General features: G+C 45.4%; 2 protein-coding genes, 1 long non-coding RNA gene and 1 other non-coding gene across 4 annotated transcripts in view; 2 read left to right on the top strand and 2 right to left on the bottom strand.

Moving 5' to 3' along the window:
* Nucleotides 1–14,172, top strand: part of LOC135511917 (neurabin-2-like) — a 51,250-nt gene extending 37,078 nt beyond the window's left edge. Inside the window, exons 3-10 of the mRNA XM_064933436.1 lie at nt 127–247; nt 4,513–4,617; nt 8,345–8,477; nt 10,541–10,693; nt 11,032–11,085; nt 11,224–11,453; nt 11,685–11,778; nt 12,097–14,172. Coding sequence (XP_064789508.1) covers nt 127–247; nt 4,513–4,617; nt 8,345–8,477; nt 10,541–10,693; nt 11,032–11,085; nt 11,224–11,453; nt 11,685–11,778; nt 12,097–12,147 — 941 coding nt within the window. The 3' untranslated portion in view covers nt 12,148–14,172. The remainder of the gene's footprint in view (nt 1–126; nt 248–4,512; nt 4,618–8,344; nt 8,478–10,540; nt 10,694–11,031; nt 11,086–11,223; nt 11,454–11,684; nt 11,779–12,096) is intronic.
* Nucleotides 14,173–14,181: 9 nt separating this feature from the next.
* Nucleotides 14,182–20,075, bottom strand: LOC135511918 (histone-lysine N-methyltransferase PRDM9-like). The gene is made up of 4 exons (XM_064933438.1): nt 19,838–20,075; nt 17,489–17,556; nt 17,202–17,392; nt 14,182–17,035 (listed from the first exon to the last, which is right to left on the bottom strand). Exons 1-4 carry the CDS (start codon nt 20,045–20,047, stop codon nt 15,429–15,431), a joined length of 2,076 nt encoding a protein of 691 aa, XP_064789510.1. The 5' UTR covers nt 20,048–20,075; the 3' UTR covers nt 14,182–15,428.
* A 100-nt stretch (nt 20,076–20,175) lies between these two features.
* LOC135511570 (uncharacterized) lies at nt 20,176–21,214 on the bottom strand. The gene is made up of 3 exons (XR_010451271.1): nt 21,035–21,214; nt 20,576–20,680; nt 20,176–20,452 (listed from the first exon to the last, which is right to left on the bottom strand). It is a non-coding gene; the product is annotated as an uncharacterized LOC135511570 (long non-coding RNA).
* Nucleotides 21,215–21,371: 157 nt separating this feature from the next.
* trnag-ccc (transfer RNA glycine (anticodon CCC)) lies at nt 21,372–21,442 on the top strand. The gene has a single exon. It is a non-coding gene; the product is annotated as a tRNA-Gly (tRNA).
* Nucleotides 21,443–25,547: the final 4,105 nt, after the last annotated feature.

Consider the following 25,547-nt stretch of genomic DNA (forward strand, 5'->3'; position numbering starts at 1 on the left):
ACAGGAAAACATTGATTTGAAAAGCTATTATGAAACAAAACGGCATTTCATTTTCATCATGGATTAAGATAACTATGATTGTATTTTCTTCATACAGTATTTCTCCTATATCCACTGTGTCTTCAGATGGTGATGGGCTTGGTATCAGTATCATTGGGATGGGGGCGGGGGCAGACATGGGCCTGGAGAAACTGGGCATCTTTGTCAAGACGGTCACCGATAAAGGAGCAGCGCACAGGGATGGCAGGTATGTCACAAAATGGTGGCCTCTCCATCTACGGCTTGTTCTTCTATACTCCTGGCAGATTACCTGAACAAGTTCTGCATGATTTAATCATATTTTTTTGTGACCAACTTTTAATTTAGTTCGTAATTTATTCAGAAGGTGGTTACAGGTACATGTTTAACATTCAAAGTCATTTTAATATCCATATATTCAGTTATCATATTTGCATTTCATATATTCACAAACTGTATTTCTTGTACATGTTGGCTGCCACAAAAACAAAAACACACAAATATAATGCATACACAGATAAAGAAAATAAAGTCTCCCCCTCCCCAACCCATTCCCTCAACCCCCTCAGTCCACCTCCCCAACCCCTTCCCTCAACCCCCTCAGTCCCCCTCCTCAACCCATTCCCTCAACCCCCTCAGTCCCCCTCCCCAACCCATTCCCTCAACCCCCTCAGTCCCGCTCCCCAACCCATTCCCTCAACCCCCTCAGTCCCCCTCCTCAACCCATTCCCTCAACCCCCTCAGGCCCCCTCCCAAACCCATTCCCTCAACCCCCTCAGTCCCCCTCCCCTCAACTCCCTCAGTCCCCCAACCCATTCCCTCAACCCCTCAGTCCCCCTCCCCTCCCCCTCCCCTCCCCAACCCATACCCTCAACCCCCTCAGTTCCCCTTCCCAACCCATTCCCTCAACACCCTCAGTCCCCCTGCCCAACCCATTCCCTCAACCCCCTCAGTCCCCCTCCCCAACCCATTCCCTCAACCCCTCAGTCCCCCTCCTCAACCCATTCCCTCAACCCCCTCAGCCCCCTCCCCAACCCATTCCCTCAACTACCTCAGTCCCCCTCCCCAACCCATTCCCTCAACCCCTAAGTCCCCATTCCCTCAACCCCCTCAGTCCCCCTCCCCAACCCATTACCTCAACCCCCTCAGTCCCCTCCCCAACCCATTCCCTCAACACCCTCAGTCCCCCTCCCCAACCCATTTCTTCAACCCCCTCAGTCCCCCTCCCCAACCCATTTCTTCAACCCCCTCAGTCCCCCTCCCCAACCCATTTCTTCAACACCCTCAGTCCCCCTCCTCAACCCATTCCCTCAACACCCTCAGTCCCCCTCCCCAACCCATTCCCTCAACACCCTCAGTCCCCCTCCTCAACCCATTCCCTTAACCCCCTCAGTCCCCCTCCCCAACCCATTCCCTCAAACCCCTCAGTCCCCATTCCCTCAACCCTCTCAGTCCCTCTCCCCAACCCATTCCCTCAACCCCCTCAGTCTGCATTCCCTCAGCCCCCATCCCCAACCCATTCCCTCAACCCCTCAGTCCTCATTCCCTCAACCCCCTCAGTCCCACTCCCCAACTCATTCCCTCAACCCCCTCAGTCCCCCTCCCCAACCCATTCCCTCAACCCCCCAGTCCCCCTCCCAGACCCATTCCCTAAACCCCCTCAGTTCTCCTTCCCAACCCATTCCCTCAACCCCCTCAGTCCCGCTCCCCAACCCATTCCCTCAACCCCTCAGTCCCCCTGCCCAACCCATTCCCTCAACCACCTCAGTTCCCCTCCCCAACCCATTCCCTCAACCCACTCAGTCCCGCTACCCAACCCATTCCCTCAAACCCCTCAGTCCCCATTCACTCAACTACCTCAGTCCCACTCCCCAACCCATTCCCTCAACCCCCTCAGTCCCCCTCCCCAACCCTTTACCTCAACCCCCTCAATCCCCCTCCCCAACCCTTTACCTCAACCCCCTCAGTCCCCCAACCCATTCCCTCAACACCCTCAGTCCCCCTCCCCAACCCATTCCCTCAACCCCCTCAGTCCCCCTCGCCAACCCATTCCTTCAACCCCCTCAGTCCCCCTCAGTCCCCCTCTTCAACCCATTCCCTCATCCCCCTCAGTCCCCCTCCCCAACCCATTCCCTCAACCCCCTCAGTTCCCCTCCTCAACCCATTACCTCAACCCCCTCAGTTCCCCTCCCCAACCCATTCCCTCAACCCCCTCAGCCCCCCTCCCCAACCCATTTCCTCAACCCCCTCAGTCCCCCAACCCATTCCCTCAACACCCTCAGTCCCCCTCCCCAACCCATTCCCTCAACCCCCTCAGTCCCCCTCGCCAACCCATTCCTTCAACCCCCTCAGTCCCCCTCAGTCCCCCTCTTTCAACCCATTCCCTCATCCCCCTCAGTCCCCCTCGCCAACCCATTCATTCAACCCCCTCAGTCCCCCTCTTCAACCCATTCCCTCAACCCCCTCAGTCCCCCTCCCCAACCCATTCCCTCAACACCCTCAGTCCCCCTCCCCAACCCATTCCCTCAACCCCCTCAGTCCCCCTCGCCAACCCATTCCTTCAACCCCCTCAGTCCCCCTCTTCAACCCATTCCCTCAACCCCCTCAGTCCCCCTCCCCAACCCATTCCCTCAACCCCCTCAGTTCCCCTCCTCAACCCATTACCTCAACCCCCTCAGTTCCCCCCCCTCCCCAACCCATTCCCTCAACCCCCTCAGCCCCCTCCCCAACCCATTCCCTCAAACCCCTCAGTCCCCATTCCCTCAACCCCCTCAGTCCCCCTCCCCAACCCATTCCCTCAACCCCCTCAGTCCCCATTCCCTCAACCCCCTCAGTCCCCCTCCCCAACCCATTACCTCAACCCCCTAAGTCCCCCTCCCCAACCCATTCCCTCAACACCCTCAGTCCCCCTCCCCAACCCATTTCTTCAACCCCCTCAGTCCCCCTCCCCAACTCATTCCCTCAACCCCCTCAGTCCCCCTCCCCAACTCATTCGCTCAATCCCCTCAGTCCCGCTCCCCAACCCATTCCCTCAACCCCTCAGTCCCCCTCCCCAACCCATTCCCTCAACCCCCTCAGTTCCCCTCCCCAACCCATTCCCTCAACCCCCTCAGTCCCCCTCCTCAACCCATTACCTCAACTCCCTCAGTCCCCTCCCCAACCCATTCCCTCAACCCCCTCAGTCCCCCTCCCCAACCCATTACCTCAACCCCCTAAGTCCCCCTCCCCAACCCATTCCCTCAACACCCTCAGTCCCCCTCCCCAACCCATTTCTTCAACCCCCTCAGTCCCCCTCCCCAACTCATTCGCTCAACCCCCTCAGTCCCGCTCCCCAACCCATTCCCTCAACCCCTCAGTCCCCCTCCCCAACCCATTCCCTCAACCCCCTCAGTTCCCCTCCCCAACCCATTCCCTCAAACCCCTCAGTCCTCATTCCCTCAACCCCCTCAGTCCCCCCTCCCCAACCCATTCCCTCAACCCCCTCAGTCCCCCTCGCCAACCCATTCCTTCAACCCCCTCAGTCCCCCTCTGTCCCCCTCTTCAACCCATTCCCTCAACCCCCTCAGTCCCCCTTCCCAACCCATTCCCTCAACCCCTCAGTCCCCCTCCTCAACCCATTACCTCAACTCCCTCAGTCCCCTCCCCAACCCATTCCCTCAACCCCCTCAGTCCCCCTCCTCAACCCATTACCTCAACTCCCTCAGTCCCCTCCCTAACCCATTCCCTCAACCCCCTCAGCCCCCTCCCCAACCCATTCCCTCAACCCCTCAGTCCCCCTCCCCAACCCATTCCCTCAACCCCCTCAGTCCCCATCCACACACCTGCATCCTCCATACCCACTGGAAACCATGTTTCCCAGCCCTTCCCACACTGCCAAGCCCCCTCCTCTTCATCTACCCTACCCCACCTCCCTGACCCGAAGAAAGCATGCCTCCCACCCCTTCCCATCCCGCCCAGCAACTGAGGTTGCTTATCAGTCCCCCTCCCACCCACTTGACTAATTTAATCAGGTGAGCCAATGTCGGAAAGATTGTTAAACCCTGGTTTAAGAGATAAATGAATACCACTTCTTCCAGGGAAATGGGGGCCAATATATACATCTCTTTTCTCTGCCAGCAGAATTGTCATGTCTAAACTAATTTGTAATTGCGCAAAATGCTAGTCCTTGAATTTAATGATGATTTAATAATGTAAGAAGCTATCAAGCATGTGAGATGAGCCATACTAGTGTATCTAGTAGTAGTATTCACATCTTGGTCTAGCTAGCTGATTTGATATGGTTCCTTGTGTGAGCATGTCTCGCTTGCAAGATAGATTTCTATCTCAATGAGACAAACCTGTATATAATAAAAGTTGAATAAAAGATGGCTGAAAAGGTAAGCATGTCATACAAACCTGTATATAATAAAAGTTGAATAAAAGATGGCTGAAAAGGTAAGCATGTCATACGGGGCTGACTGGGGCTGTTGTGCTGCTTTGTGTTTCTCCACCCAGGATCCAGGTGAATGACCTGATAGTAGAGGTGGATGGGACCAGTCTGGTGGGGGTTACCCAGACCTTCGCTGCCTCCGTCCTCAGGAACACCACAGGCACAGTCAAGTGAGGATACGGTTTTGGGGATTCATCCCAAATTACCCTATTCCCTTTATAGTTTTTATTTTTTATTTTTATTTTATTTCACCTTTATTTAACCAGGTAGGCTAGTTGAGAACAAGTTCTCATTTACAACTGCGACCTGGCCAAGATAAAGCATAGCAGTGTGAACAGACAACACAGAGTTACACATGGAGTAAACAATTAACAAGTCAATAACACAGTAGAAAAAAAGAGTCTATATACAATGTGTGCAAAAGGCATGAGGAGGTAGGCGAATAATTACAATATTGCAGATTAACACTGGATTGATAAATGATCATGTACAGGTAGAGATATTGGTGTGCAAAAGAGCAGAAAAGTAAATAAATAAAAACTGTGGGGATGAGGTAGGTGAAAATGGGTGGGCTATTTACCAATAGATTATGTACAGCTGCAGCGATCGGTTAGCTGCTCAGATAGCTGATGTTTGAAGTTGGTGAGGGAGATAAAGGTCTCCAACTTCAGCGATTTTTGCAATTCGTTCCAGTCACAGGCAGCAGAGTACTGGAACGAAAGGCGGCCGAATGAGGTGTTGGCTTTAGGGATGATCAGTGAGATACACCTGCTGGAGCGCGTGCTACGGATGGGTGTTGCCATCGTGACCAGTGAACTGAGATAAGGCGGAGCTTTACCTAGCATGGCCTTGTAGACGACCTGGAGCCAGTGGGTCTTGCGACGAATATGTAGCGAGGGCCAGCCGACTAGAGCATACAAGTCGCAGTGGTGGGTAGTATAAGGTGCTTTAGTGACAAAACGGATGGCACTGTGATAAACTGCATCCAGTTTGCTGAGAAGAGTGTTGGAAGCAATTTTGTAGATGACATCGTCGAGGATCGGTAGGATAGTCAGTTTTACTAGGGTAAGCTTGGCAGCGTGAGTGAAGGAGGCTTTGTTACGGAATAGAAAGCCGACTCTTGATTTGATTTTCGATTGGAGATGTTTGATATGGGTCTGGAAGGAGAGTTTGCAGTCTAGCCAGACACCTAGGTACTTATAGGTGTCCACATATTCAAGGTCGGAACCATCCAGTGTGGTGATGCTAGTCGGGCAAGCGGGTGCAGGCAGCGATTGGTTGAAAAGCATGCATTTGGTTTTACTAGCGTTTAAGAGCAGTTGGAGGCCACGGAAGGAGTGTTGTATGGCATTGAAGCTTGTTTGGAGGTTAGATAGCACAGTGTCCAATGACGGGCCGAAAGTATATAGAATGGTGTCGTCTGCGTAGAGGTGGATCAGGGAATCGCCCGCAGCAAGAGCAACATCATTGATATATACAGAGAAAAGAGTCGGCCCGAGAATTGAACCCTGTGGCACCCCCATAGAGACTGCCAGAGGACCGGACAGCATGCCCTCCGATTTGACACACTGAACTCTGTCTGCAAAGTAATTGTTGAACCAGGCAAGGCAATCATCCGAAAAACCGAGGCTACTGAGTCTGCCGATAAGAATATGGTGATTGACAGAGTCGAAAGCCTTGGCAAGGTCGATGAAGACGGCTGCACAGTACTGTCTTTTATCGATGGCGGTTATGATGTCGTTTAGTACCTTGAGTGTGGCTGAGGTGCACCCGTGACCGGCTCGGAAACCAGATTGCATAGCGGAGAAGGTACGGTGGGATTCGAGATGGTCAGTGACCTGTTTGTTGACTTGGCTTTCGAAGACCTTAGATAGGCAAGGCAGAATGGATATAGGTCTGTAACAGTTTGGGTCCAGGTTGTCTCCCCCTTTGAAGAGGGGGATGACTGCAGCAGCTTTCCAATCCTTGGGGATCTCAGACGATATGAAAGAGAGTTTGAACAGGCTGGTAATAGGGGTTGCGACAATGGCGGCGGATAGTTTCAGAAATAGAGGGTCCAGATTGTCAAGCCCAGCTGATTTATACGGGTCCAGGTTTTGCAGCTCTTTCAGAACATCTGCTATCTGGATTTGGGTAAAGGAGAACCTGGAGAGGCTTGGGCGAGGAGCTGCGGGGGGGGCGGAGCTGTTGGTCGAGGTTGGAGTAGCCAGGCGGAAGGCATGGCCAGCCGTTGAGAAATGCTTGTTGAAGTTTTCAATAATCATGGATTTGTCGGTGGTGACCGTGTTCCCTAGCCTCAGTGCAGTGGACAGCTGGGAGGAGGTGCTCTTGTTCTCCATGGACTTCACAGTGTCCCAGAACTTTTTGGAGTTGGAGCTACAGGATGCAAACTTCTGCCTGAAGAAGCTGGCCTTAGCTTTCCTGACTGACTGCGTGTATTGGTTCCGGACTTCCCTGAACAGTTGCATATCGCGGGGACTGTTTGATGCTATTGCAGTCCGCCACAGGATGTTTTTGTTTTTGTTGTGCACTACTTTTGACCAGGGCCCAACTACTGCACCTTTTTAAAGCAATTTTAAAACAATGAGCTACTGAGAAAGAATAGAGTGGCTTTGATGGACGTCACTCTCAAACACTTGAATACAGACAGGCAGGTTAAATTGCTTGGCCCTGTATGAAGTTGGGCCCATCAAGTCTGATCTCTTCTTTGTGTTGTACAACGTGATGTCAGACACCATTAAGGTTTTTTGGAGACATGTTCTTCTTAGTTTGCAGCAGCTTTAGACTCTAGAGAGACTGTCAAAATTACTCAGAATAAATTTTTTTTAACCTTTATTTAACTAGGCAAGTCAGTTAAGAACACATTTTTATTTACAATGACGGCAGTTAACAGTTGGTTAACAGTTGGTTAACTGCCTTGTTCAGGGACAGAACAACATATTTTTACCTTGTCAGCTCGGGCATTCGATCTAGCAACCGATCTAGTACCCATAGTCTAGTACCCATAGTCAGTCAGTTATCACATCCTCCCACATACATACTGCATAGATCAGGTCACGCAGAGTGTTCATCATTAGCCAAATAGGGCCATGATGATAGTATGATGAAAAGCCAACACGTCCCTTCATAGATATAGCAACAGAACCACAGACAAAGCTGAAACTCTACATTTGGACAATAGCAGTGCATAAAAACATCACCATCATCCTCACAGCAGGCATCAACACAATTATCATTCCGAAATGCCAGAGGGGTCTATTTGTGGCTGACTGAATGGGGTACCAGATTTCCCCAATCCCCAACACTCCTTTGTCGTCCTATAGACTCATTCATTCATTATTCAGGAACTAGTAGTCAGTGGAGCTATGGGGGTAATTGTTGTTGTGTGTGTGTGGTGTGTGTGTGTGTTCCTGTGTGTGTGTGTGTAATTGTTTGTGTTGTGTGACTTGTCGAAGATCAGAGTCCTCTTCAGAGATTGCTCTTGAATTATAGAACAGGGTAGATGTGGAAGGAAGGGCTGAGGCAGGCGGTCAGTCGGTCAGTCCTATTCATAAAAATGTCAGCCAGAGGAATGGATGGATGGCTGAGGATGGGAACTGTGTTGGTTAGCATTTAATTATACGATAGTTAGCAGAGGGAATTGTAAGTCTGTTATGGTGGTCTTGATAACTGACTGACTATGGGTACTCATTCTGAACTGCACTGCTCACATTCTTTTTACATAGCTGAGGAGGGTATTACACTGAAAAACAGAACATATATTGAGTCAAAATAATCTAAATGTTGAAACAGGCTATATAATTATTTCACCTCTTGCTAAGGAACCATATCATAGAGGTTCCTCTTATTGCAGTCCACATAGGAAGACCTTTTCAAAAGCTGTGTAATGTTATGCAGGTTTCTAATTGGTCGAGAGAAGCCGGGCGAACAGAGTGAGGTGGCCCAGCTGATCCAACAGACCCTGGAACAGGAGCGCTGGCAGAGAGAGGTGATGGAACAACGCTACAGCCAGTACATGGAGGACCAAGAGGTAAGTCTCCAACCAGTCTACAATCAGTCTACATCAAGCATAGGTAGGTCTACAACCAAATTAGCCGGTGAACGGGCAACCAAGAGGTACAGTACAGATGGACAGAAAGACTAGTCCAATAAGAAAACAGACGTTTTCTTTATGTTGAAAAAGGTTTTGCTACTGTGTGCCCAAAAGAACACGAGCCTGAACACAGCCAGTTTAGAGACAGAAATAGAAGCCTGATCACTATTTTAATTTTTCAAATGACCATGAAGCTTTTTAGGTCAATCGTTGCCTTTGTGTGTTCTCTTTTCCCCTCAGCTTTAGGATTAAGATATGTGTGCCAATCGCATCTTTGTCAGAATGGACCCAAAGCCGGTGCCTGTATTGAGTGAGCTGAATGGGCGTGTGTCCATATGTACGCTGTTACTGTTCAGTGTAGCCTGCAGACAGTATAAACACAAGTCTGCTTCCCAAAATATACTATTCTTCCTATGGACTAGTCAAAGGTAGTACACTATATAGACAATAGGGTGCCCTTTGTGATGCACGCCAACAGGTCAGTTCAGAGAGCCTAGGCCAAATAAAATCAATTAAATGATGTCCCCCTAGGACTCCTTTTTTAATCTGTTTATGATGTTCTGGCCACTTCCTCTCTGGGTTGTTGGGGTAGACATTTTATAGGACTTCCAACCCACAATTGATTCAGGGCATCAGCACAGTCCATGCTGTTCTCTGTCCTGGTACCCCAATAACAGCTTCCCATCTAAAGTCAAGCTGTTTTCTGTCCTGGTACCCCAAGAACAGCTTCCCATCTAAAGTCAAGCTGTTCTCTGTCCTGGTACCCCAATAACAGCTTCCCATCTAAAGTCAAGTTGTTCTCTGTCCTGGTACCCCAATAACAGCTTCCCATCTAAAGTCAAGCTGTTCTCTGTCCTGGTACCCCAATAACAGCTTCCCATCTAAAGTCAAGCTGTTCTCTGTCCTGGTGCCCCAATAACAGCTTCCCATCTAAAGTCAAGCTGTTCTCTGTCCTGGTACCCCAATAACAGCTTCCCATCTAAAGTCAAGCTGTTCTCTGTCCTGGTACCCCAATAACAGCTTCCCATCTAAAGTCAAGCTGTTCTCTGTCCTGGTACCCCAAGAACAGCTTCCCATCTAAAGTCAAGCTGTTCTCTGTCCTGGTACCCCAATAACAGCTTCCCATCTAAAGTCAAGTTGTTCTCTGTCCTGGTACCCCAATAACAGCTTCCCATCTAAAGTCAAGCTGTTCTCTGTCCTGGTACCCCAATAACAGCTTCCCATCTAAAGTCAAGCTGTTCTCTGTCCTGGTACCCCAATAACAGCTTCCCATCTAAAGTCAAGCTGTTCTCTGTCCTGGTACCCCAATAACAGCTTCCCATCTAAAGTCAAGTTGTTCTCTGTCCTGGCACCTTACCTTATTGAAGAGTATCTTAAATAACCTTCCCAGCTCCCCAGATGCCCACTTCCCCTTCAAAAAGGCAGTTGTCTTTTCCTACTAGCTCTGACTTTGCTGATGAATACTTTGTTGAGGGAAAATGTACTTGATATGCTTGGGATGTGTTGATGTCTCACCTCGCTATCTTAAGATGAATCACTAATTGTAAGTTTCTCTGGATAAGAGTGTCTGCTAAATGACTCAAATGTAAATGTCATCACCTACCACAACGAGGATGACCTCTATGCAATCAAAATCCTATGAGGATGCAGGACATTCTTATATTCTCCATCTTATTACAATGACATGCAGAATGATAGCATAATGGCTGAGGTTTAGTTCTGGTGTGTTCTCACCCCCTATCTAGGGACCCGCTTCACTGGTGTTATATGCCATCTAGTGGCCAGTCTCCGTACCAATAGAGAAACAACCATGAAGCTCTTGTAGAGGCAGCAGTCATAGGCAATTATAAAAATGCTGTGGGATGGATGGACAGATGGAACTATATTGAACCTTTTCAAATATGCAGACACTTTGTCCGTCTCAGTTAAGACCTGGAGGCATTGTGGAAAACCCCAGACCCAATGGAGACTTCAGGCTCACCTGTCTGTTCTTCCCCCAGGGTGGTGAATATGGTACTGACGAGGAGGAGGATGATGAGGAGGAGGTCAGCCCCACACATCCCTCTGCCATCGAGGTGTTTGACCTGGCTGAGAACGAGGACATCTCTCCACTGGAGACCGACCCTGAGAAGCTGGCCCATAAGTACCAGGAAGTGAGAGAAGACAAAGTTAAAGACAAAGGCCTGCGTCACTCTATTCCTTATGTAGTGCACTACTTACTTACTCACTCACTCTCTCTCTCCACCTCTTTCTGTCTCTCTCTCTCCCCGTCTCTCTCTCTCCCCCTGTCTCTCTCTCTCTCTCCCCCTGTCTCTCTCTCTCCTGGTCTCTCTCTCTCTCTCTCTCTCTCTCTCCACCTCTCTGTCTCTCTCTCCCTGTCTCTCTCTCTCCCTGTCTCTCTCTCTCCCTGTCTCTCTCTCTCCCTGTCTCTCTCTCTCCCCCCGTCTCTCTCTCTCTCTCCCCGTCTCTCTCTCTCTTTCTCTCTCCTCAGCTTCACATAAAGCATGCTGTAACACAGGCAGAGATCCAACAGCTGAAAAGAAAGGTTGTTATATTATGTTATTCTTATTATGTCCTTATGTTTCATTGTAAATATGGCAAGTTGATATACAGTGGACTTTACAGTTTTCATCCCCTGCCTGTCTGTGTACATGTGCATGTGTGTGCTTCTCCACACTCCCAGCTGAACCATGCAAAGCAGGACAAGCAGCGCTGGCGTGTGGACAAGACCCAGCTGGAGCAGACCCTGCAGGAGAACAAGGAGCGTATGGAGAAGCTGGAGGGTTACTGGATGGAGGCCCAGAGTCTGTGTCAGGCTGTGGACGAGCACCTGAAGGAGACCCAGGCCCAGTACCAGGCTCTGGAGCGCAAGTACAGCAAGGCCAAGCGCCTCATCAAGGAGTACCAGCAGAAGTAAGGCCGGGACACACACACACAATGCATTGAGAGTGTGGTAAGGTTGTATATAACAGGTCAAATATAAAATGATGTTAATTACAGTGATTCATAGAAAAGAAAGTAGAACTTGTTCAGTCTGCGGCAATGTTTCCAATGTTTCAGCCCCAAGGCTTTTCTCAGAGTTCATTCATTACAGTGGAAATACAGTGGTTTTAGATTGGTGTCTCTGTGATGGCTCTTCTCCAGGGAGATTGAGTACCTGAAGAAGGAGACTCAGCGCTGTCTTCAGGACGGGGCCGAGGCATCACTGAGGGAGGAGTCAGGACAGCTCCATGAACAGGTAATAGTGGAGACTGATGGTTGGATGTGTGGTTCCTGGGTTTGATTCCCGCTGCGGTCACCAATATGATAAATAAATGCACGCATGACTGTAAGTCAGTTTGGATAAAACTGTTTGTTAAATGGCATATATTATTATATTATAAATGTCATCGTGTGCTGCCATCAGGAAGACCATTGATTACACAGAACGTTGGCAGTTGCAGACAACTTTGTGATTGAGAAACTTGATTGAATGTATTATGGTAACAATGTAAAGTTTCTAGTAGTCCAACTATAATACACAAACGTAACCATAACTTTCTGTGTTTGTTTGCAGGTAGCAGATCTGGAATGCAGGGTTGAGGAACTGAAATCTGAACCTTTATAAAAGCCTGGTTTTCTAAGAGAGTCTCTTCAAGGATTGCCAGAAGCGAATAGAGGATAGTGTTATTGTACTTGCAGTGGACCCAGGGTATTTCTTGTCTCAAACTTTAGCCTGGTTTGCGGTCGAATACAGGTACCCTCAGGCTTTGTATTTCTTTATGTAGTCTCTTTATGTAACAACTCTTTCAATCCCTTTTTGTTTTTAGATTTCCCAGCTGGTAATACTGTGACACACAGTTTAATCAGCCATTTTCTTAATATTCCAAAATACTGACAAGAACGTCCATGGAGCTCTAATTGTTGCTGTTCCTATTTTTTCATTCCTAATGTTCAGTATTTTACAATTTGATCACAAATTGTGTTTTTGGGTGAATTAGAAGACCGGGCTTTTGATTTCAATTGCCAAAACAAATCACATTTATTTTATTTGCCTATTTTGTAAGTGCCGTTTCATTTTCTGGGTTGTCATTGTACAGCTGTAATACTGTATGTGGTTTATAAAACAAAAGTTTGCTTTGTATTTTTATTAATATATGTATAACATTTAACATATACAGTATGACACAAACTGTCTGTTGGTGCTTCTGTGACTGAGGAAGATGTGTAACTAGTCAAATGTCCACACTGGAGAAGATATACACTACCGTTCATAAGTTTGGGGTCACTTAAAAAAGTCCTTGTTTTTGAAAGAAAAGCAAAAAAAAATGTCCATTAAAATAACATCAAATTGATCAGAAATAGTGTAGACATTGTTAATGCTGTAAATTACTATTGTAGCTGGAAATGGTTGATTTTTTTATGGAATATCTGCATATGGTTACAGAGGCCCATTATCAGCAACCATCACTCCTGTGTTCCAATGGCACAATGTGTTCGCTAATACAGGTTTATCATTTTAAAAGGCTAATTGATCATTAGAAAACGCTTTTGCAATTATGTTAGCACAGCTGAAAACTGTAGTTCTGATTAAAGAAGCAATAAAACTTGCCTTCTTTAGACTAGTTGAGTATCTGGAGCATCAGCATTTGTGGGTTCGATTAGAGGCTCAAAATGGCCAGAAACAAAGAACTTTCTTCTGAAACTCGTCAGTCTATTCTTGTTCTGAGAAATGAAGGCTATTCCATGCGATAAATTGCCAAGAAACGGAATATCTCGTACAACACTGATTACTACTCCCTTCACAGAACAGCACAAACTGTCTCTAACCAGAATAGAAAGAGTGGGAGGCCCCGGTGCACAACTGAGCAAGAGGACAAGTACATTAGTGTCAAGTTTGAGAAACAGACGCCTCACAAGTCCTCAACTGGCAGCTTCATTAAATAGTACCCACAAAACACCAGTCTCAACGTCAACAGTGAAGAGGCGACTCCGGGATGCTGGCCTAGGCAGAGTTCCTCTGTCCAGTGTCTGTTGTTTTGCCCATCTTAATCTTTTATTTTTATTGGCCAGTCTGAGATATGGCTTTTTCTTTGCAACTCTGCCTAACAAACACAACGTGCCATTGGAACACAGGAGTGATGGTTGCTGATAATGGGCCTCTGTACGCCTATGTAAATATTCCATAAAAACATCTGCCGTTTCCAGCTACAACATTAACAATGTCTACACTGTATTTCTGATCAATTTGATGTTATTGTAATGGTGAAAACATTTAGCTTTTCTTTCAAAAACAAGGACATTTCTAAGTCACCCCAAATGTTTTGAACGGTAGTGTAGCTTGATTGAACGTTTGGTGCTTCACTGGAGTGAAAGGGGCAAGAAGAGGTGGGCTGTCTCCTACAATTACATCAGGAATCCAACTTTTGCAGGAGTTTGACACTTCAAGCAGTCAACTGCTGCCACAGCCATACAGTATGTGTATTGTTAGTCAACTCCGCTACCCAGTAATGGCTACTGATGGGATTCAGTAAGAGTATACTAAACCTTCAGTAATAACACCTTATTTAACTAACTCAACTTCCATAACTCCTTATAAAAAGGAGAGAATCCTTCATATGTGCTGTACCACAAAGGGACATGACTGGAATCTTAGCATTTTTTAATTTTTATTGTGATATCAAAGATATGTTCAACACCGACTGAATGGCAGACACAAGAACTGGTGACTGATGGACTGAAACAGAGGGACGAGGCATAGCTGAACTTGTCCATCGTGAACACAACCATGGACTTTGAAGGTGATGAAACATTCCTCCCCGTAAACATCATATGTGAGGTATTGGAGAAAAGCAATGCAAAGAAACAAGTGTTGAGGATTTTTTAATTTTAATTTGACCTTTATTTATTTAAAGGAGAAATGAATGTCAGAGGCTAGACCTGGGGGATTTCATGAAGACAGTGTTAGATAATGTTATAAAATGAACACATACTGTATCTCATGAGTGTTTTCATCAGAGTTTAGGCTTGGACAGGGCACATGCTTTGCATTTTTTTGTGCAATAAATGGTGAACTGTGATAATGAAGTCAGTTATTTTTTTATAACGTCTTCCATTTGACATTTCCCTCATCTTCAGATCACAAGCTGAATTATACTCCAGGGACAATAGAGATATATTCTACTCTAAATTGGAAATGGAATATTATGAATAATAAACACATTGGTCATCAAAAAGAAAGGAAGACCAAGGCACTCCTCATATAATTCATTAAAAAGCCTTTTTGTATGACATGTCCAATGGAAACAGTTTAAAAACGGATGCCTTTCGGCTGCATGGCCTTCGTCAGGGAGTACAAAGATATGACAATACAATGTCCTCTTTTGAACAGCTTTTTCCAATCAACCCTGATTTGAAGAGGGAGTGGTTACAGAATTCATTGGACATCCCTAGTAAACAATACTATACACATTAAAAAGTGAAATACTGTAGATATGCTATCAAAAATGCATCTCAAGGCTAGAATTATCAGAACCCCTAGAAAGGTAGTTCTAACCTTGAATATGACTGGGCTAGGTATTAAGAATGGGAGAGCCATCTCTATTTTATAGTACACAAGAACACAGCAAAAATGGACCACAACAGTCTAAACATAGCTAATTGAGGCCGGAACATGATCAATACCCATAGCTTGTAGGGAGGCAGGGTTGCCATGGTGTAAGGACTTATAGTGCCTTTAACACATTATTTTCTTAGAAAACCAAAGTACGAACAAAAATCACATTATTTTACATGAATTGTTGTAGAATGTACTGGTATTCTCAGCCGTGAATGTTGCAATGGGTATGTATCAACTAAGTGCTTTCAAAGAAACAAAATAGTCAATAGTGTATGTGTAGTACAACCAAATTATGAGTGTGTCTTTTCATGGTGTCTCGTCAGGTGATAATTTCGTGAAAAGCTTTTCCCACACTGATCACACTTGTACTGTCTCTCTCCGTTGTGCAGCATCAGGTGAGCTTTCAGACTCTGAGGTCGACTGAAGCTTTTCCCACATTCAGGGCAGGTACATGGTTTCACCCCAGTGTGTTTTCTCTCATGGCGCTTCAGATCCCCAGACTGACGGAAACTCTCTCCACACTCAGTACACAGGAAAGATTTCTCCCCTGTGTGTATCCTCACGTGCACATTCAGATGTCCAGAGTGGCTAAAACACTTCTCACAGTAAGAGCAGCGGTATGGCTTCTCTCCCGTGTGAATCCGCTGATGCTGCTTAAGGCTGTAGAAACAAGAGAAACCTTTCCCACAGTCATTGCACAAGTGCAGTTTGGTTGCGTCTGACTGGAAACACCGGTGAGCTTTGAAGCTTTGAACATGCTCGTAGCTCTGTCCACACTGCAAGCACAGGTGGACTTCTCCTGCCTTCTGCTCCGACTGAATTAGCCCTGAGCCCAGGCCTGTTGCCTGAGAGACATGCTCATCAGGGTGGTGTCTCTTAACGTGCTTCCGGAGGTACCTCTCCTCGGTGAAGGAGAACTGGCAGTAGGAGCAAGGAACAGCTTTAGAGCTCAGCTGTATGTCCTTACATACTTCTGCATCCAGGTGGTGCTGTAGACCGGCAGCCTGACTGAAGAACCTCCCACAGTGGGTGCAGCAATAAAGCATATTTTCCTTCGGGTGCTTGTTGACCTTGTGCTTCTTCAGGGTGGTGTACCGTTTGAAGGTAACCCTGCATGTAGAACAAGAGTACAACGGGGGCCCCACCACGACCTGGATGCACTGATGGGCTTTAAGGGACTCTGGGTTGCCGAAGGATCTCTGACAATCACTGCAGATGTACTGTGCCTCTCCTACAGCCTCTATCCTCTCCTCCTCCATGTCCAGAGCATCTGGATTGGGATCTGAATGGAACCTCTTCTTGGTACTGGTTTCTCTTTGTTTTGGTGTGTTTGCCTTAGTTTTGGCTTTAGAGTTCCTGGTGGACTTTACCCTGAGGTTCCTCAGTCTCTGTGAGGAAGCTTTCCCTGTCTGGGTTGGTTGATCATTGGACGGAGGCTCGGGTTCCCAGGCTCTGTCAGGAGGCGGGAGCGAACTCTCACCTCTGACCTCCTTACCTCTGACTTCTACCACTCCAGGCTTTTTCTTCCTTCTGTGAACTCGTAGCTGGTGACTTGCCAGGTCGTACCCCTGAGCGAAACACTTCCTGCACAGGGGGCAGCAGTAGGGTCTGACGTTGGAGTGGACAGCTCGCATGGTTCTCTGGACGTGGCCCTTCTTCTTAAAGCATTTAGGACGCTGAGGGCACCAGTAGCTCAACTTACGGACAGAGGACGACATAGGGTCTGGGTTCATGTTACTTTTAGAAAGGTGATTTTCAAGCTCACTCAGTGCAGATGCAGGTGATAGGTCCAGAGGGTGTAATTGCTCTTTATGTCTTTGGATGTAGGTCTCAGTGGTGAAAGAAAGCTGGCACTGACAGCAGAGGAACACCTGAGACGATAAATCTGTATTAACCTCTAAAACGGAGAGAAAGAAGAAGAAAAGGTTAGGTCTTATTAAACTAGTGACGTTCTTTCAACTTTTTGGAGAAATGTATTATTATCTCTTATACACCCTCACAGAACCTTCTAGATGCCTAATGCCAGAGCAAGGTTGTGAAAAGAGACTGGGGATGGTAAGTACCTGAAGGGGTGCTCTTTCGGAGCCAGATTTGGTCAGAGGGGTCCCTAAACCTGTCGATGAATCGCCCCCCAGGCCAAAACAGGAGCTCATCTCCTGGGAGGATGGAGCGGCAGCAGTGGAAGAAAACAATCCCCCTGTACTGGAGTGCTATGAGATTACCCTCCTCTTCATTACGAGCACAGTTAACATACCTAAAGGAGAGATGAGAGAGCGCACTGGGACTAAGCACTCCATAACAGACAGACAGATGCAGTGTAAAATAAAGTACGTTCTACAACACAAGTTACCTCATCCAGTTGGAATGAGTGTCTCTTGCAGAATCAATGTACTCAGATTCACCCTTACTGTTCCAGACCTGAAAATAGACAAGCGCTTTATAAAGAATAGACACTTTTTTATTTTACTAGGCAAGTCAGTTAAGAACAAATTCTTATTTTCAATGACAGCCTAGGAACAGTGGGTTAACTACCTGTTCAGGGGCAGAATGACAAATTTGCACCTTATGCGCTCGGGGATTTGAACTTGGAACCTTTCAGTTCCTTGTCCAACAGCTCTAACCACTAGGCTATCCTGCCGCTCATTTCAGCTGACCATGCTCAGATAGACAGAGCATAGAGACAATGCTCCAGCATGACATGGGTTAGGTTTTACACAAACTACAGTACAGTGTTGTGTCCCAAATGGCACCGCATTCCCTACATACACACTAAGTGAACATACAATTAAAAAGCAAGTCTTTTTTGGGACAAAAATGATGCATGGCCATCATATTTCTAATGTTTATCATAGAAAAAAAATGTAGTAAGCTACATTTTCTAATGTTTTTCTTAAAAGTTCATCTTGCATTTTATCAGAGAATAATTTGTAAGTCGCTCTGGATAAGAGCGTCTGCTAAATGACTTAAATGTAAATGTAAATGTAAGCTGGCTAGACTGAGAAAAGCATGGGAGAAAAGTAGATATACATCAGTCAGAACATGGTCATGAACTCTCATCTGAGTGGAGGTGCAACTTAAGCACAAAATTAATCTGATGCTGAGGAGAAATTACAATAGAAGTATTTTGCATCTGCATTTACAAAAGACAGCAAGATATTTGTTATGCATTGAATCTTTGTCCTCCGTAAAAAATGTATAATTGAGCATTAACGCAACCCCTAAGTTTAACTGGCTAGTGGCTGAATTAATAAGGTGATGGGGCATCATATTGTGTTATCTGCCATGTTTGAGAAGTCAAAGCCCTTTGGATGAGTTATCTTTTGATTTTCTAGCATTTCTTTTCTCCTCTTAAGTTCTCGCCCTGTTTGCTCCACCCCCATCTTCTCCTCTCAGTTCTTGGCTGGTCTGCTCCTCCCCCATCTTCTCTGAGCAGAGCAGGCAGGCCAGTTGCCCTAGCAACTCTAGACTACACACAGACACAGCTTGTACATATGCTGCTCCAGAGCCAGTACTGTTCTTCCTTCAGACATGCATCAAAACTTTGTTCATTTGCACAGTGTCTCTTGTTCACATTTTGGTTGCAAAATGTCCAGACTCACCAAAAATGACATTCAGTAGCTGGATTGCCTGTCTTTGCAATTGGTTTATTTTCATTTTCGTTCTTTAGCATATTTAGCTTGCAGCCTCCATGGAAATGTGCTATTACTTGTGATACATTTTGTAGCATTCTGGTAATAGATGCCCAATATCCCTTTTTTTGGCCTCATACCATTAATCCCTGCATGAGACAAGGACGGCATGACGATATGAAAATCTGGGTTTATTTAATTTTTTTAACCTTTATTTAACTAGTCAAGTCAGTTAAGAAGAAATATTGAACCTGGGTCTGTAGTGACGCCTCTAGCACTGCGTTGCAGTGCTTTAGACTTCTGCACCACTCAGGATCCCTTGGACACCACCCAACCCTATATTAAAATCAGTACTAGTATGCTACAGCCTATTATCACATGCTGTCATAAGGGAGCATTCTGGGACAGGTGTGAACCAAATGTATTTCTTGACATTTATGTTTACAAAACAGCACTAAAGTTGCCGTAATGCTCATTTGACAATTGAGTTAATAGACTTTGATCAGCGAGTAGAATAAACGTGGCTGTCCAGTCTGCAGTCCACTCTAATCATAAGGGGCGTTTCTTTACAAATGCATCCAATCGCCTTGGTCCTGGTCCCTTACTAAACCAATCACAAGCTTCAATCTGCTGTGGTTCACAGTGCTGTGGCAGAGAGATGATGGATGTCCCGGGTGAAGCTGCCGCAATTACAATGTTTGTGAGGTAGAATTGCAGGCACATATGCTCTGATTTTCAAAAAGATTTGTAGGCACAGTTGAAGTTAACTCACTCAATATACTTAAGCAATAAGGCCAGAGGGGGTGTGGTATTTGGCCTATATACACGCTAAGGGTTGTTCTTAAGCACGACTCAACCCTTCATGTAGTGTTGTGGTGTCTCTCTTGACCTGGATGTGTGTTTTGTCCTATATTTGTATTTTATTTTTAATTCCAGCCCTTGTCCCCACAGGAGGCCTTTTGCCTTTTGGTGGGCCGCCATTGTAAATAAGAATTTGTTCTTAACTGACTTGCCTGGTTAAATAAAGGTTAAATAAATACAATTTGAAAAAAGCATCCATCAGTACTCACCTCCCAGGAGTAGTCACTTGTTACTGCTCTGTCCCTGGTAGTCGCCTCCCCCTCACAGGGGCCAAAGTGCATTCCTGGGGCCACAATTGCTCCTTGGTTTAGAACCCCCAGGCCTGCCCCAGGGATACTGGACCTGCCCACCACCAGCCCGTGGGGTAGGGTGAGGAGTGCCCTCTGGTGTAAGCCCACTGGAGTGGGAGAGTCCAGCATGAAGGACAGACTTCCTTGGATATCACACTGGTCTATCACTTTGTATTTTTATTTTTTACAGATTGTGAGGAGTGTCATTCCTCCTACAAAGACCAGTGTGATATCCAAGGAAGTCTGTCCTTCATGCTGGACTCTCCCACTCCAGTAAGATGACACAATCATGTGGTAAACTAAACTGGACATAACAAGGCCTTACACTTACTAAACGTAGATCTAAGCACCTATGATTTGAAAGATGCATGGAAAAACCATTGACAGCCTCTGAATTCAAGATAGTCAGAGTACACAGAATCTGTTGTCACTCACAAAGGTCATTGCTGTTGTCATCTAGTAGTTCATGATCCTCCTCTTGGCCTTGTACCACAGTGTTCACCAATATATTCTGGACCAGGCTTTCGGGCAACACTGTGACAACACAGATCCAGTGAGAAACAGGAGTACACGACAAACATTCCTGACATAGGAGTACATGTCAAACAGAATATGAAACTCTGATTGAATAAGGCTACTGTAGCCAGACTACCGCACCTGCAGAGGCGTTGTGTGTAATAAGTTGGGCTTGACATCTCTCTTCTGATGCACCAGTCTCTGCCCACTCCACGATGATCACTTTTTCAGACATGACTGCAGGAGCTGTTGTCGGTTAGTAGGGTAGCAAAATGACAGTGTCAGCAAGCACAACACAACAGCCATGTATTCGGACAAAACCGTCACCCTGTGTGTTAAACTATGGCAACAGACATTTTGTCCTGATTCTACACCAATTTGACGATTGAATATAACTGTGCAATGAACATTAGCTACTAACGAAAACAAAACATATCTGAATGTCATAATACACAATGTTGTTAGCTAGCTAGCTACAGAAAAACATGCTAGCTAGCAATGTGTAATTAGCATTTTCTAGCTAGCCAGTTAATGCTAATTCCACATTGCTAGCTCGCATTTTTAACATAATATTGTGTTTACAATGTTGTTAGGACAAACCTGTACAAATGAATCCACCTGAAACCTGTATCTAATTACTTGGTAATAATCTTAGTTATCGTTAAGGTACTAGTGTGTTTGTTACTTTTGGAATACTGATTTGACTTTTGTGGTAAATGTTCAGATTATGGTTGTTGCCCTTTTCATGAACCGGAAGTGAAAACCTTGCAAACGATCGATTCTAAATGTGGACTTTTTACAATTATTATCCATTTTTTAAATTATCGATGATGCTTTAATGACCAGAGTATTATTCATACGTTCTAAAATACGCATACAATGTATAAACCGATTTACACTTTCTTTATATTAGCTAAAATATATCTCATACTTAACTGCGCCGCTGGTGTAATGGTATCATGGAAGATTCCCATTCTTTCGACCCGGGTTCGATTCCCGGGCGGCGCACAGCTTTTGCTATCTTGAAACAAAACTGCTGCAGCATGATTAACAAATTAATAATCTCTGTTTTCGCGTTTCCTTTTCAGCAGCCAAGTAGGCAACATTTTACCTCGGAAGCTGTCGCTTGTGTCTCATGGAAACAACCAAGCAACAGAGACAGTTTTAAATTCCTCGGCATACACATCACAGACAAACTGAATTGGTCCACTCACACTGACAGCATCGTGAAGAAGGCGCAGCAGCGCCTCTTCAACCTCAGGAGGCTAAAGAAATTCGGCTTGTCACCAAAAGCATTCACAAACTTCTACAGATGCACAATCGAGAGCATCCTGGCGGGCTGTATCACCGCCAGGTACGGCAACTGCTCCGCCCTCAACCGTAAGGCTCTCCAGAGGGTAGTGAGGTCTGCACAACGCATCACCGGGGGCAAACTACCTGCCCTCCAGGACACCTACACCACCCGATGTTACAGGAAGGCCATAAAGATCATCAAGGACATCAACCAGCCTGTTCACCCCGCTATCATCCAGAAGGCGAGGTCAGTACAGGTGCATCAAAGCTGGGACCGAGAGACTGAAAAACAGCTTCTATCTCAAGGCCATCAGACTGTTAAACAGCCACCACTAACATTGAGTGGCTGCTGCCAACACACTGACACTGACTCAACTCCAGCCACTTTAATAATGGGAATTGATGGGAAATTATGTAAATATATCACTAGCCACTTTAAACAATGCTACCTTATATAATGTTACTTACCCTACATTATTCTTCTCATATGCATATGTATATACTGTACTCTTTATCATCGACTGCATCCTTATGTAATACATGTATCACTAGCCACTTTAACTATGCCACTTTGTTTACATACTCATCTCATATGTATATACCGTACTCGATACCATCTACTGTATCTTGCCTATGCTGCTCTGTACCATCACTCATTCATATATCCTTATGTACATATTCTTTATCCCCTTACACTGTGTATAAGACAGTAGTTTAGGAATTGCTAGTTAGATTACTTGTTGGTTATCACTGCATTGTCGGAACTAGAAGCACAAGCATTTCGCTACACTCACATTAACATCTGCTAACCATGTGTATGTGACAAATAAAAATTGATTTGATTTGATTTGAGACACACTGAAGTTCCAGACAGGTTGCAGTGGAACCAGTCGGAAACAACTTTATCCTCACTGGCATTCTGTGTGGTTCCATAGTGTCGCGATTCTCGAAACTATCCAAAAAGTACTGCAAGACACATTTGGAAAGATGTGACCTATACCAGGTCATGACAGAAGCCAAGTGTTCCAGAAGATATGACCACTTGACACCAAACTTGCGATGGAGATGGTTGACACTTGGGACTGTTCAGTCGCAGCCACCGCTGGCCACAAATACAACTATATTTTAGGAATTCTTTGTCTATGCAAAACAGAGCCTCTTCACATCCTTGGTAACTTGAAAAGGCAAGTGTCCCCCGTAATATATAGAGCTTGAAGGTCGAAGGGAAATGTAAATGAGCAGTTTTGCAGTTTGATGTGTGCATGCATCCACTTGTGTTAGATTTTACCATGCTAATAGTAATAGTACTTCAGTCTCCATTTTCAAGTTAATTCTACCGTGCCATCTGGAGCACCCCCCCACAACGTAAAATTATATTCCATGCAAAACTATAAAAGGTTATGAAATTGTTATTTTAAAAACGGATGTTGTTTTAGAGTTTATTATAGTTTATCTTCAGTGCTGGAGAATGATGATCCTGAGGTTGACACCTCTATTCCAGAATCAACCTCCTCTTTCAACTCTCAGGAGGATCATCTGGACCTGGACCTTCTCATCCAGGCCAGCTGCTTCTTTGATGCTGTCAACATGCACAATGAGACTGACATCTAGTGGTGGAAAAAGTACATAAATGACATGAGTAAAAGTAAATATAAGCAATAAAATACTACTTGAGTAAAAGTCTTGAAGTATTTGGTTTTTAAATAGACATAAATGTAAATGTAACTGCAAAAATATACTTAAGTATAAAAAGTAAAAGTATAAATCATTTCAAATTGCTTATGTTAAGCAAACCAAACGACACTATATATATTTTTTATCTATGGATAGCACATCATTTACAAATGAAGCTTTTGTGTTTAGTGAGTCCACCAGATCAGAGGCAGTAGAGATGACCAGGGATGTTCTCTTGATAAGTGTCTGAATTAGACCATTTTCCTGTCCTTCTAAGCATTCAAAATGTAACGAGTACATATGGGTGTCAGGGAAAATGTATGGAGTAAAAAGTACATTATTTTCTTTAGGAATGTAGTGAACTAAAAATGGTAAAAAAATGTAAATAGTAAAGTACAGATACCCCAGTACTTTACACCCCTGCTGACATCGAATCCATAGATGGAGGCCAGGAGACATGCCATGATCCAAAGCTCTGTGAGTGTTGCTGTTGGAAATGCTTTTGTGTGTTTGTTTTTTTGCCATCCGTAATTAATATCAGTATAGGCATAGGTCAACCTGTAAAGGCAGTGGTCAGTGGTGTTAAGATAAGTGGTCAGTGTGTTAAGATAAGAATGTCACGTTTGATTAAGGATCGGACAATTTTTTTCAATGTTTTTTTCAAAGGCGATTCCCTGATCCACCTCTACGCAGACAACATCATTCTATATACTTCCGGCCCGTCCTTGGAGACTGTGCTATCTAACCTCCAAACAAGCTTCAATGCCATACAACACTCCTTCCGTGGCCTCCAACTGCTCTTAAACACTAGTAAAACCAAATGCATGCTTTTCAACCGTTCGCTGCCTGCACCCTCACGCCTGACTAGTATCACCACCCTGGATGGTTCCGATCTTGAATATGTGGACATCTATAAGTACCTAGGTGTCTGGTTAGACTGTAAACTCTCCTTCCAGACTCATATCAAACATCTCCAATCGAAAATCAAATCTAGAGTCGGCTTTCTATTCCGCAACAAAGCCTCCTTCACTCACGCCGCCAAACTTACCCTAGTAAAACTGACTATCCTACCTATCCTCGACTTTGGCGACGACATCTACAAAATAGCTTCCAACACTCTACTCAGCAAACTGGATGCAGTTTATCACAGTGCCATCCATTTTATCACTAAAGCACCTTATACCACCCACCACTGCGACTTGTATGCTCTAGTCGGCTGGCCCTCGCTACATATTCGTCGCCAGACCCACTGGTTCCAGGTCATCTACAAGTCCATGCTAGGTAAAGCTCCGCCTTATCTCAGTTCACTGGTCACGATGGCAACACCCATCCGTAGCACGCGCTCCAGCAGGTGTATCTCACTGATCATCCCTAAAGCCAACACCTCATTTGGCCGCCTTTCGTTCCAGTTCTCTGCTGCCTGTGACTGGAACGAATTGCAAAAATCGCTGAAGTTGGAAACTTTTATCTCCCTCACCAACTTCAAACATCTGCTATCTGAGCAGCTAACCGATTGCTGCAGCTGTACATAGTCTTATCGGTAAATAGCCCACCCAATTTTACCTACCTCATCCCCATACTGTTTTTATTTATTTACTTTTCTGCTCTTTTGCACACCAATACCTGTACATGACCATCTGATCATTTATCACTCCAGTGTTAATCTGCAAAATTGTAATTATTTGCCTACCTCCTCATGCCTTTTGCACACAATGTATATAGACTATTTTTTTTCTACTGTGTTATTGACTTGTTTATTGTTTACTCCATGTGTAACTCTGTGTTGTCTGTTCACACTGCTATGCTTTATCTTGGCCAGGTCGCAGTTGCAAATGAGAACTTGTTCTCAACTAGCCTACCTGGTTAAATAAAGGTGAAATAAAAAATATTAAAAAAATATAAAAATTGGTAGGTGTCTAAACTCTCACTCTCCCATTCTGAAAAGCAGGGTGCCACCCCCGTGCATCACGGTTGGAATGGTGTTTTTCGGCTTGCAAGCTTCCCCCTTTTCCTCCAAACATAACGATGGTCATTATGGCCAAACAGTTCTATTTTTGTCTCATCAGACAAGAGGGCATTTCTCCAAAAAGTAAGATCTATTGTCCCCATGTGCAGTTGCAAACCGTAGTCTGTTTTTTTATGGCGG

The sequence above is a fragment of the Oncorhynchus masou genome, chromosome 24, assembly GCF_036934945.1.
Source record: "Oncorhynchus masou masou isolate Uvic2021 chromosome 24, UVic_Omas_1.1, whole genome shotgun sequence".
NCBI classification, from domain to species: Eukaryota; Metazoa; Chordata; class Actinopteri; order Salmoniformes; family Salmonidae; genus Oncorhynchus; species Oncorhynchus masou.

Excerpts from the sequence above, each read along its gene's own strand:
- LOC135511918 (XM_064933438.1), bottom strand. The coding sequence starts at position 20,047 with ATGCTGGACTCTCCCACTCCAGTGGGCTTACACCAGAGGGCACTCCTC. Across the intron at positions 17,557-19,837 it reads CAAGTGACTACTCCTGGGAG|GTCTGGAACAGTAAGGGTGA; the intron begins GTGAGTACTGAT and ends GTCTATTTTCAG. Across the intron at positions 17,393-17,488 it reads ACTCATTCCAACTGGATGAG|GTATGTTAACTGTGCTCGTA; the intron begins GTAACTTGTGTT and ends TCTCTCCTTTAG.